Raw genomic sequence first — 12,925 nt, 5'->3', positions numbered from 1 at the left:
GAGACCTGCACTCTTCGCCTCTGCAGCAGTTTTGAATAATGAAGTATGGTCAGTGGTCAACCCCCTGAGTCCCCCCAGGCTCGTCCAGTAATGTACGCCCTTGACTGGCTCAGGCAGTAAAATCAATGCTGGGGAAAAGGCCGGCTCCTGGGTCAAACCAAAGGTGCGCCGCAGAACGGAAGGAGATGGACTATTCGGTACACAACCATTGGCGATTAGATTAGAGCGAAAGCAGTAAGCAGTCATTGCAAATCTCACTCTGTAGCATAGAAGTCCACCATAGACTGTCAGTGAGGGCATGTGAGGACACATGAATGGATGTCTTTGTTTGAGGAGGTTTGGAACACGGTGTGCCTTCTCCGAGAGGCTGCAGAAGTCTAGAGATTCAGGACGTGCTCAGTATGAACCAAGTCAAATAACTAGACCCAAACATCCTCATCTTGGCAGGGAGATGCATTTCTTTACTTTACATTTTTGCCTTTTTAAAGACTGTTTTTGAGAAAATATACAAATAATTGACTTTGTTTATTTTACTATACCAAGAGTCTTGTGCGTTATAAAGATTGGACCCAGTCAGTGAACTTCTAGATTTTCAATTTCTATTTACTGTATTTCAATTACTTCCAAATATATTTGATTTGGTCTAGTATTTTGATATTTTATTATTTTAAAATGCAACTAGCTGAATATTGGAATGTATTTGGAAATACACCTGGAAAGTGTTGGCGTGTATTTGAAAATACTCAAGTATCATTTTAAATGAAATATTTAAACATTCCCATGCATTTCAACAAAGGTCTGTTTGGTATTTGAAATAATTCATTTTGAAAAAAGATGATATGAAAAACATGTTTTAAATAGTAGGCTATTTGTAGGAAATGATTAGGAAATACTTACAATAGAAGTAGTTGATTCGGGTCATATTATTAGAAAGTATGAAAATACACTGTACATAAGTATCTCAATTACAAATAACTAAATATTCATGTATTTGAACCCAGGTCTACTATTTTCCAAGTAAAACCACAAGGGCAAGTCAATAGGCTTCATCCTCTTTTTCACTTTCTCTTCTCCTCTTTCTCACTGTTTGTTACTGTTTGTTCTTTTTTAGTGGTCCTGCACATCTCTTGTTCCACCCTGTTTGTTTCATAGAGAGAGCCTGGCAGTGTGGAAGTCTCTGGATGGCTCCGGAGAGATCCTTGTCGTATTTCAATCAACTGCTGTTTTTCTATTCTTTCTGGCCTCCCTGTTGTAATAGCTCAACTGTATCTTGTGTCTGCTATATTACCGTTGTGGCAGCACTCCTGCAATTGATACCACCGGTTCTCTTCTCCCGAGCCCAATAGACTTCAATTAAACTGTACAATAATAGCAAGGGTAAAGATTTTAGGTCCATACAGAACGGTTTAACAACGTGTAAGATTTGATACAGGCCCTTCTCCAAAATGTTTTTTATTCTCCAACATTCCTCCATGATAGAATGAGCTTCAATATTTGGTGTATTGTTCTATTAAATCTACTGTAAATTGCCTCTCTGCAACGAAACTTGATGGGATATGACCACTCTTCTTTGTTTTTAGGAGGTGGAACATGTCACAAATTGCACTGCTGTGGAGAGAATGGAGTCATAGAAATGTTAATAGTGAGCTGAAAACGGTTAAGAAAGTCGCCAATAATGGATTTCTAGATATATCCATAGCAATAGTAACCTTGCAATCTATTGCACTCTTATTGTCGTATTCATGGTCTAGAAATGGGATTTTTTTTTTACTCAGCCTTTATTTTTGTACGTGTTGCATCTCAAATCGCATGCTCATCACTTCAACTAACAAGTTAACTACCCAAGAGCAAAATCCCTTCTGCGGAAATCAAATCAAATTTTATTTGTCACATACACATGGTTAGCAGATGTTAATGCGAGCGTAGCGAAATGCTTGTGCTTCTAGTTCCGACAATGCAGTAATAACCAACGAGTAATCTAGCTAACAATTCCAAAACTACTACCTTATACACACAAGTGTAAAGAGATAAAGAATATATAAAGATATTTGAATGAGTGATGTTACAGAGCGGCATAGGCAAGATGCAGTAGATGATATCGAGTACAGTATATACATATGAGATGAGTATGTAAACAAAGTGGCATAGTTTAAAGTGGCTAGTGATACATGTATTACATAAAGATGCAGTAGATGATATAGAGTACAGTATATACGTGTACATATGAGATAGATAATGTAGGGTATGTAAACATGAATGAAGACTTCCACTGCACCCTGTCAGCACTACACTCCAATGTTGAGTAAATGTTGAGTAAATGTCTTACCATGTTGAGTTAATGTCTTTCAGGACACTGTGCCGAGTCAGGCTGCCTGTGAGATTTAGCCAGGGAGTTAGATAGAAAAGACACATTGAAGTGCAGGTGGAAGAAGTGCGGATAAGGTGAAGTGATGTTGAATATTTCTCTCTTTTTTATTCCCCTGTGTTTTTAAGCAGTTTAATCAGGTATTCTCCTACTCAGGTATTCTGATCGGTGGGCCTGGTCAGGCACAGGAGAGAGGGGAGGGAATGGATGACCGGGAGAGGGCCGAGCTCTGATACTCGTTAACACTAGAACCGCTGGAACCGACACCCTCTTCAAACTAATGAGGAGTCATTCTGACTGCAACATTCCAGCAGAGAAATGTATATATTTCATATCCAGTGGGGAGAACAAGTACTTGATACACTGCCCATTTTGCATGTTTTCCTACTTACAAAGCATGTCGAGTTCTGTCATTTTTATCATAGGTACACTTCACCTGTGAGAGACGGAATCTAAAACAAAAATCCAGAAAATCACATTGTATGATTTTTAAGTAATTAATTTGCATTTTATTGCACCATTGTGGAGTACAATGGCTGTGCAGGTGCCTTATTTTGCACAGAGGGAGAGAGCTCACATCTCACTTTGTTCATGGTGCCGGCCAGACTTTTCAAGCAACTTGTTCACAAATAACCGTGAAGTGAAGAAATTGTCCGTGTTGACATTTCTCCCCTTGCCTACATAAAGTTCCACAAGCCTCATCACCACATTCTCCGACACTCGCTCACCTGCTAGGCGATGTGGATTTATCCCCGATACTGAAAGCCATTCAGAATGTACAATTACGTACGCTCTCACTGTGTAGGCTACTGTAAATAGGCCAGAGTTGACTGATAAGACTGCTTTGATTCGGTGGACTGATATAGAGTACATACCATTTTAAAATGAGGCCTATAATTACAATAGAATGGCCCGCCCTGTTCTTCATTCACAATTGGTGATTAAATAATTATGCATCGTTCGCTTCCCCTCACTTATCAACTCACCCATTCTCCCCATCATACTCTACCTAATTTATTTAATCTGTTATATGTGTGAAATTAGTTTCGGTATATAGTTTATGTTCAGTTTTGAGGCAATTGTCGGGGTCATTGTCGGCTGGGCACTTTCAAATGTTGGAAGAAGGAGACGGGCAGGCCATACTGTTGGGAGGAGATGGGCAGGCCATACTGTTGGGAGAAGGAGACGGGCAGGCCATACTGTTGGGAGGAGATGGGCAGGCCATCCTGTTAGGAGAAGGAGACGGGCAGGCCATACTGTTGGGAGAAGGAGACGGGCAGGCCATACTGTTGGGAGGAGATGGGCAGGCCATACTGTTAGGAGAAGGAGACGGGCAGGCCATACTGTTGGGAGGAGATGGGCAGGCACTACTGTTAGGAGATTGAGACGGGCAGGCCATACTGTTGGGAGAAGGAGAGGAGCAGGCCATACTGTTGGGAGAAGGAGAGGAGCAGGCCATACTGTTGGGAGAATGAGACGGGCAGGCCATACTGTTGGGAGGAGATGGGCAGGCCACACTGTTGGGAGAAGGAGACGGGCAGGCCATACTGTTGGGAGGAGACGGGCAGGCCATACTGTTGGGAGAAGGAGAGGGGCAGGCCATACTGTTGGGAGAAGGAGACTGACAGGCCTTACTGTTGGGAGAAGGAGAGGAGCAGTCCACACTATTGGGAAAAGGAGAGGAGCAGGCCATACTGTTGGGAGAAGGAGAGGAGCAGGCCATACTGTTGGGAAAAGGAGAGGAGCAGGCCATACTGTTGGGAAAAGGAGAGGAGCAGGCCACACTGTCGGGAGAAGGAGACTGATAGGCCATACTGTTGGGAGAAGGAGAGGAGCAGTCCACACTATTGGGAAAAGGAGACTGACAGGCCACACTGTTGGGAGAAGGAGAGGAGCAGTCCACACTATTGGGAAAAGGAGAGGAGCAGGCCACACTGTTGGGAAAAGGAGAGGAGCAGGCAATACTGTTGGGAGAAGGAGACGGGCAGGACATACTGTTGGGAGAAGGAAACGGGCAGGCCATACTGTTGGGAGAAGGAGACGGGCAGGCCATACTGTTGGGAGAAGGAGACGGACAGGCCACACTGTTGGGAGAAGGAGACGGGCAGGCCACACTGTTGGGAGAAGGAGACGGGCAGGCCATACTGTTGGGAGAAGGAGACGGGCAGGACACACTGTTGGGAGAAGGAGAGGAGCAGGCCACACTGTTGGGAGAAGGAGAGGAGCAGGCCACACTGTTGGGAGAAGGAGAGGAGCAGGCCACACTGTTGGGAGAAGGAGAGGAGCAGGCCACACTGTTGGGAGAAGGAGAGGAGCAGGCCACACTGTTGGGAGAAGGAGAAGAGCAGGCCATACTGTTAGGAGAAGGAGAGGAGCAGTCCACACTGTTGGGTGAAGGAGACTGGCAGGCCATACTGTTGGGAGAAGGAGAGGAGCAGGCCACACTGTTGGGAGAAGGAGAGGAGCAGGCCACACTGTTGGGTGAAGGAGAGGAGCAGGCCATACTGTTGGGAGAAGGAGAGGAGCAGGCCATACTGTTGGGAGAAGGAGAGGAGCAGGCCATACTGTTGGGAGGAGACGGGCAGGCCATACTGTTGGGCGAAGGAGACTGGCAGGCCATACTGTTGGGAGAAGGAGAGGAGCAGGCCACACTGTTGGGAGAAGGAGAGGAGCAGGCCACACTGTTGGGAGAAGGAGAGGAGCAGGCCATACTGTTGGGAGAAGGAGAGGAGCAGGCCATACTGTTGGGAGAAGGAGAGGAGCAGGCCACACTGTTGGGAGAAGGAGAGGAGCAGGCCACACTGTTGGGAGAAGGAGAGGAGCAGGCCATACTGTTAGGAGAAGGAGAGGAGCAGTCCACACTGTTGGGTGAAGGAGACTGGCAGGCCATACTGTTGGGAGAAGGAGAGGAGCAGGCCACACTGTTGGGAGAAGGAGAGGAGCAGGCCACACTGTTGGGTGAAGGAGAGGAGCAGGCCATACTGTTGGGAGAAGGAGAGGAGCAGGCCATACTGTTGGGAGAAGGAGAGGAGCAGGCCATACTGTTGGGAGGAGACGGGCAGGCCATACTGTTGGGCGAAGGAGACTGGCAGGCCATACTGTTGGGAGATGGAGAGGAGCTGGCCACACTGTTGGGAGAAGGAGAGGAGCAGCCCACACTGTTGGGAGAAGGAGAGGAGCAGGCCATACTGTTGGGAGAAGGAGAGGAGCAGGCCATACTGTTGGGAGAAGGAGAGGAGCAGGCCATACTGTTGGGAGAAGGAGAGGAGCAGGCCATACTGTTGGGAGGAGACGGGCAGGCCATACTGTTGGGTGAAGGAGACTGGCAGGCCATACTGTTGGGAGAAGGAGAGGAGCAGGCCACACTGTTGGGAGAAGGAGAGGAGCAGGCCACACTGTTGGGAGAAGGAGAGGAGCAGGCCATACTGTTGATAAAAGGAGTGGCTACGGGGTAAACCATTCAAAAACAGGACATGCCCTCCTTAAACTGGTTATAACTCCAGTTCTTATTGTGATATTAAGTTTCTAACAATGTCAGTGTATTATATAGACTTATTTAGGAAAAGTCAAGGACAGAGGAGGGCATGACTTAAAAATGGCAGAGTAATCACATATTTTTCAAATGTCATGTACAGTTACAATTAATGCTTTAGCGGTTCTAGGGTTAAGGGTGTTGGTGTTTGTCTGCAGACCTGTGGTAGGGAATGACTAAAGCCTGAGATCCATGTGACAATATAGGGGGAAAGATTGGAGTACAGGTGACTGTTGGCACCGCAATTGGCTGGAACGGAGTGAATGGAATGGTATCAAACATACCACACAGATGGTTACCATGTGTTTGATACCATTCCATTCTGGAGGGGATGGCAGTTATTTTTATGGGCTCCTGACCAATTGAGGTATTTGGTGTATTTTATTGCACTAATAATGTTTCCGTCAACGTTTCCTACCTATACTTTATCCCTACCTATATGTGCATACAGTATCTACCTCAGTTACACTGTACCCCTGCACATTGACTCGGAACTGGTACCCCGTGTATATAGCCAAGTTATCGTTACTCATACTGTATTTTTTCCTTGTGTTATTGTTTTTCTATTTATTCCTATTATTTTTATTTTTTTATATATATTTTTCACTATTTATCTGTGCATTGTTGGGAAGGGCCTGTAGGTAAGCATTTCCCTGTTAGTCTACACCTGTTGTTTACGAAGCATGTAACAGATATATTTTATTTTATTTTATTCACTCTATTCCAGGCATTATTTTGAGCCTTCCTCCCCTCAAAAGCCTCATGTGGAATGGAGGTGGGAGAAAGAGCGGTAGGAAAGAACTAGGGACGAGAAACTGTAGGGAGGGAAACCATGAAAAAGAATGAAGGATGAAGAGTTGGTCCTTAACTGTACAGCATGCTGTATGAGTAGACGTGTGAATACCAAAGACATTCTTAATCGAATCCAGAGTAGGAGAGACATGATCAAGAGAAAAAGACCAAACGACACAGGAGGAGGAGAGAGAAACAGATGTGGAGAGACATGAGTAGAGAGAAAGTCATTCCTTACATGTCCATGTTTTGCATGCCTAGTTGTGTGTGTGTGTGTGTGTGTGTGTGTGTGTGTGTGTGTGTGTTTTCAAACCTACCATACTGCTTCCCCCATCAATCAGAGGCTGGATTGCCTGTCACCCTCTCTTCATGCAGATAAGGGCCCTTGAGGCCCCCCGTGTTGCACTACCACCAGAGATCCAGGGGGTAAACTGCAGTATGCTGCAACCACTCTACCTAAACCCATTCCAACAGCTCCTCAGGGGACTGTAGGGTGGTTGTGTATCTGTTGTCGCCCTTTTTGGGTTAAATACCTCCATCAGAATATTGTGTTCACTTTAGACCTTCACTGTATCTGCATCCAGTAGACTGGTTTAATGGTCCAGATCAGAGTCTTGTGTGGTCATGAGTCTATAACATGTGTGTCGGTTGCTTCCACCAAGACCTCCGCTGTTCCAGCAAAATAAACTGTGGTTGCATTGGTGGGTTTGCTATGCTGGCGATGCCAGAACTTTGATGTTTGAATAGCTGCATGTATTTGGAACCACCCTTCCATGAGATCATATTTGATTAGAATAAATAACTATTTGATTGACTTGTTTTCATACTTTGGTTTTTACTAAGGCTAATTCAGATTTCCTCCAATCCTCCATTTAAACCTATTTAATTGAAGAATCAAGGGAAGATTCATTTGATGGGGGATTGTGTACAAAGAGTTTCTAAAATGTGTGGCAAATTAGTTCACATAGAATAAACATGAAAATATTTGTCATTTGTATTATCTTCAAGCTCCAAGAGATAGTGTCTTCAAAAGCAGTTTATTGGTGTAAACATCAACCGTATCCATTTTGGGATCCGTTTTTAGGACTCTGGTCTGGACCATTAAACCAGTCTGCTGGATAATGTCTTCACCTTGAGTGTGAGGGGTATCGGAGATGACACTTATTTTGTAAGAATTCACACCTTTGGCATTCACGCCTCTAAGTAAGTGTGGAGTGGTTTTTGGAGAGGAACCTGACATGTTTGTGGAATAGGGAGGTGTGGGCATCTTTTGTGAATGTATTTGCAGATTGCAATAAAAGACAACATCATTCATTGTACATAAATACAGACTCTAGTGAGTGCGTCAGACATGTTGATCATATCTGACACACACGTCAACAGTCATAAATCAAATCATGTGTGGAAGTCAATAGGAGATTTGCACGAAAGGGTCACATCCACATATCTCGTGTCGAATGACATAATGTCTACTTATTTTTTTTACATAAAAGCAACATGAACGATAACAAGGCCCATATTGATGGATACAAAACGGCATGGAACCAGTTCTAACTCTCCATTATTACACTACTAAATCAGAGTTAGGACTTTTTCCTGACTATGTGATCTGACAGGGAAAAACGCTTGGCCCTAATGAAATAACATTTTATTGGTTGCATACATATATCTTTCAGATGTTATCGCAGATGCAGCAAAAGGCTTGTATTTCTAGCTTCAACAGTGCAGTAATACCTAACAATACAAAACAATACACAAAAATTCAAAAATGAAATGAGAAAGGAATTAAGGAATTAAGAAATATCAGAAAGAGCAATGTCAGATTCTGAATATAAATATGTATGTATATTATGGTATGTATAGACATTATGGACAGTAAATGAATAAAGGTGTGTACAGCAGTAGGATGAGCCTTGACTAGAATACTGTATATACTGTATATATGAAGTGGGTAAAACAGCATATACACATTATTAAAGTTACCAGTGTTCAATGACTATGTACATAGGGCGGCAGTCTCTCAGGTGGGTGGTAGCTGGCTAGTAAAAGTGACGAAGTTCAGGGCAGGGTACTGGGCGGAGGCTTTATGTGCCCTACTCACTCTGCCCAGTCAGAACTGCAGTAATTCTAGAGCTTTCAGCATACTCTCCCAGGGCTTGTATAGGGCTGATGATAAGGACTTGGTATGAGTGCTATCGCTGATCATACCCAGGGCCCCAGAAAAGCCATTGAGAAGACATCCTCCCTAGTGGGGGAATTACCTTAGTGCGTGTTAGCGATCTGTGGAATATTTTGGGAATTGAGCAGTCTGAAGTGACTATGAAGTGTCTTGCAGTAGGAGGACAATGCAGGCCTTCTCACTGCTCTCTTCAGTAAGGAGCAGGATTCTTCGAGTGGAAATGCGGTGTGGCTTGCTCAAGTGTCATTATTTCACAGGAATCCTGTGCACCATGCAGCAGAACACGTCGAAGGAGATCAGAAACAGAATGTGTTTAGCTTTTGAGACCTTCCTACCATACATACCAGCTAGAGTTCCCTTACATCACGACTGAATGTCCTTGGTCCTAGGGGACCAACAGGAATGAACTTTGTATTTGATCATCAACACCTAATCGTCAAGCCCTCGATTAGTTGAATGAATCAGATGTGTTGGTGCTGGGCAAGAAAAAGTTTTGCCCCCCAGTGGGGCACCAGGAACAAGACTGAGAAAGCCTGAGAAAACCATAGAAAGGTGTCTGAAAGAAGGTTTTCTAGGGATCATAGTTGGCTAATGTCAAGTCAACCACTCAGAATGTCTTCAACACCTGCAGGGGTCCGTCCCACTGGTTTTCCATTTCACATAATGGCGAGTCCCATTACATCCCAATTAAATAGTCATAATCACGCTTGTTTAATTGAAATGATCACGGCCTTCAATGAAGCGGTCCCAGTAGGTACCTATGACCCATATTCCATTTAATTCTACTGTCGATTAACCACACTTAGACACAAGGCTTGTATTTATCAACAACACAGTGTGCATCCCAATACATTTGTTATGCTTGTTTATATTTGAATATTTTATTCCTGCTCGCTTAACTACATATCAGCAGAGAGATTGATAATTTGCTTCTGGGCTGTTGTTTAGCAAACTGCCTATCTATTGGGTTTTGTTGGATGCTACTGCACCAAGAATGGTCTGCCGTGAGGGAAATGACAATAGGATGCTACAGTAACACCACTGCCATGTGTTTTCTATGGCCACAAAGCACAGGTCTTGACCATCTTTCTGGGCATTAACGTTATGGAAATGTAGCCATCAGAATTATGTAGCCTACACAGCATGTCCATCTCTCTTTATCTTCTTCTAACCTTTGCTCTTGCTATCCTTTCTTATTTCCCTTTGTTTGCGTGATGAGGTGCACATATGCTAATAAGCTTTCTGTGGTCTGTGTGGGTGTTCGAGATCACAATTCATTTAATGTCATTCCCACTGTCCTTCCTTTCGCAGGTGTTCCAAGGAAACTTTGACAATGACACGCACAGAAAGAACGTGATAGCTCCGCCCATCTACGCCCGATTTGTCCGGATCCTTCCATGGTCGTGGTATAGCAGGATCACTTTGCGTGCAGAGTTACTGGGATGCACAGAGGAAGAGTGACCCCCCCCTCCTTTAATAATGGATCATCTAGCCCAGATCCAGTGTTTCAATATAAACTGTGCAACCTGTAAAAAGAAATCAATTTCAAATGGATTTTTCAAGAATACGTGTTTGGTTGTGTTGGGTTGCTGTTTGTTTTTTGTACAATGATTTAAAACTGTCCTTGTCCTATTTTTATTTTTTTGTGGTTAATGTCTTTTATTTTTCTCCAGATTTCCATCGTGTTTGGAATGAACTTGTGTAACATATTGACTGGCAGGGGTGGGGGAGTAGGGAGGGGAATCACACTCTGATTTAAACGTATTGCCATGGAAGCTACTGTACAGTGTCACTTTTTAACAAAGACGACATGAAACCTATCTACCATGCTTCATTGGACATTATTAACCCCACTTCAACTCATAGCGGAACTATCCAAGAAATCCTTCAACGATGACAACTAAAATACTACAGTGACAGATATATTTTACACCTCTTCAAGCCAGGCTTTTACCATTGCTGACACTGACATTGTAACGCAAGTCAAAATCAACAACAATGCCATTGTATTTTATGTAAAACACTTAATAATTGCATGGTGCATAAATTATTATATTAAATGTATATTATGACAAATCATTTATAACTCCTTCCCTAAGAGCAATTGCTTTGTTTTAGGGATCTATTTTTACGTGCATTTTAAATAGTTCTGACACACACCTCAAAAGCTTAAAGAATGACTGATCTGCTCGACGAATAACAAGCAGTATAGACACTGAGCTTGATGGGCTAGCTGATTGACGAGTCCAAATGCTCTCAGCTTTTTATTGCTTCTTTAATTTATTTCAATGTAATTAGCATTTCAAGATATTTACTTGGAATTGTCACAATTGTAGAATTGTATACTTTGTTTACTTTTCTTTTTGTCTGCTTTTTTATCCTGCCCAATTCTGCCTTTACAATATACTTTTGAATCAATTTGAAAAGCTCAGGATAGAAGACATCCATCCATACCCACAATTTTATCATTTCTAAGAGTAAGCCCTCCTTTTAATATAATATTTTACATTTCTTTTTACATTTACAGACATTACCATGGCAATTAAATTAATAAAATGAGAAACTTACTTCACAGAAATATTTTCTTTATTTATTATATTTTCTTTTTTATATCAAAATACATAGTGACAGCATAACACAAACAGCTTTCTATTCATGCATTTTCCAAAAAAAACAAAGTAAGAACTTTGAATATATAAATATCTGTCTTTGTCTTTGATATGTACAATGCACATTATCAGTTGTTGTTTCAGTATGTCACTGTATTTCAGTGTTGCATTTTAAAGTATCATTACGTGCAACATAAAAAAAACTTTTTTGATTGACACCAGAAATACCAGAATAGTCAAGGACTTATGCCCATTTTTTGCAATATGATTGGGGAAAAAAGCCACTTGACTTTTACCCTAGTTTGTGCAATTTCCAATCGGAATGTCCCTGGAGTGACCTTTATGATATTGGGACATTACGTCCCAAAAAGAAAGTTTCCCGATGTTATTCGTTCATAATCCTGAAACCCATATACGCTGATAGAGCGATTTTGTTTGAACAACATTGGATGTGAAGTTGCTATTGGTGTAAAACAGTGTAACATTTGTTAGATCCATAGACACAGCATAAGCGTCATGCCATACAACTAACTCACTTTTTATAATGGATGTATTTGGCTAGGCATAATGTTTTTTGTTTAATATTTTGATATCTTGGCTTTTGATCGAGCTATTTACTAGTATTTCTTGTCCAGCTGTTCCTGTCTCCATAAGGTTGTCTGCTTGATTTATCATCCTAGATGGCTGCCTGTGTGCACTTTTCACAACGGGATTTTTACTGACCAATGGATATGGCAGCATGACGTATTAGGAGGGATACAGTATCAAATATGTCCATGTCCACAGGCACATTTTGTTATAACATTATGTTACAGGTCCTTTACTTTGCACTCACCATTGCTGCATTGTAAAACCTTGGCTAACTGGTGAAGGGGAACCAGGATGTCCATATTGTGTTTCTGTGTCTACTCATTCTGAGTATCAAGCGCTATCTAGCAAAGTGTACCAATTATATGCTGATTAGTCCAAGCTTGCGAAGGAGAGTCAGAAACTAATACTGTGTACAGCTGAAAAAAAATGTTGCTTCAAACAAGAGCTCTTTCAGTTTGACCAATAAATATATGTCTGTGAATCGAATGGCTTTCCTTTTTTTGCTCGCAAAGGTGTCACGTTACCCGTCTTTAATAGGAGAGTCTTTTCTCGTTCTCTGATCATGCGCTGCTTTCTCCCAGCGTCTGATTACACGTGGCTGTGCTTTAGCGTGTCGCCTTCATTGATTTACCGTAGGCTGCCATGCTTAGTTCCTTCATTGCACTTTCAACTTCATTCTCTTTGCTGTGGCAGGGGATCAAGACGTGAGTCAAAGGCCAAACGTGAAACTGCACTGTCTATTAATGAATCAATTACGTGAGATCCCGTATGGGGAGATAATTGCCTCGTAACTCAGGTGAGTGAAGTTGCTCACCAATTAAAAGCTGATTAGAAAACAATCTGTTTAGTCTGCCTGC

General features: G+C 42.5%; 1 protein-coding gene across 2 annotated transcripts in view; it reads left to right on the top strand.

Moving 5' to 3' along the window:
• The window catches only part of LOC112247249 (EGF-like repeat and discoidin I-like domain-containing protein 3), a 199,342-nt gene extending 186,788 nt beyond the window's left edge, over nucleotides 1–12,554 (top strand). For both annotated transcript variants that reach the window (XM_042320362.1, XM_042320361.1), the window contains exon 10: nucleotides 10,180–12,554. In XM_042320362.1, coding sequence (XP_042176296.1) covers nucleotides 10,180–10,329 — 150 coding nt within the window. In that variant the 3' untranslated portion in view covers nucleotides 10,330–12,554. The remainder of the gene's footprint in view (nucleotides 1–10,179) is intronic.
• Nucleotides 12,555–12,925: the final 371 nt, after the last annotated feature.

Source organism: Oncorhynchus tshawytscha, linkage group LG04 (genome assembly GCF_018296145.1).
Source record: "Oncorhynchus tshawytscha isolate Ot180627B linkage group LG04, Otsh_v2.0, whole genome shotgun sequence".
In the NCBI taxonomy this organism is placed as follows: domain Eukaryota; kingdom Metazoa; phylum Chordata; class Actinopteri; order Salmoniformes; family Salmonidae; genus Oncorhynchus; species Oncorhynchus tshawytscha.
The sequence above is the reverse complement of the archived record's forward strand: the minus strand, read 5'-3'. Positions and strand labels throughout refer to the sequence as shown.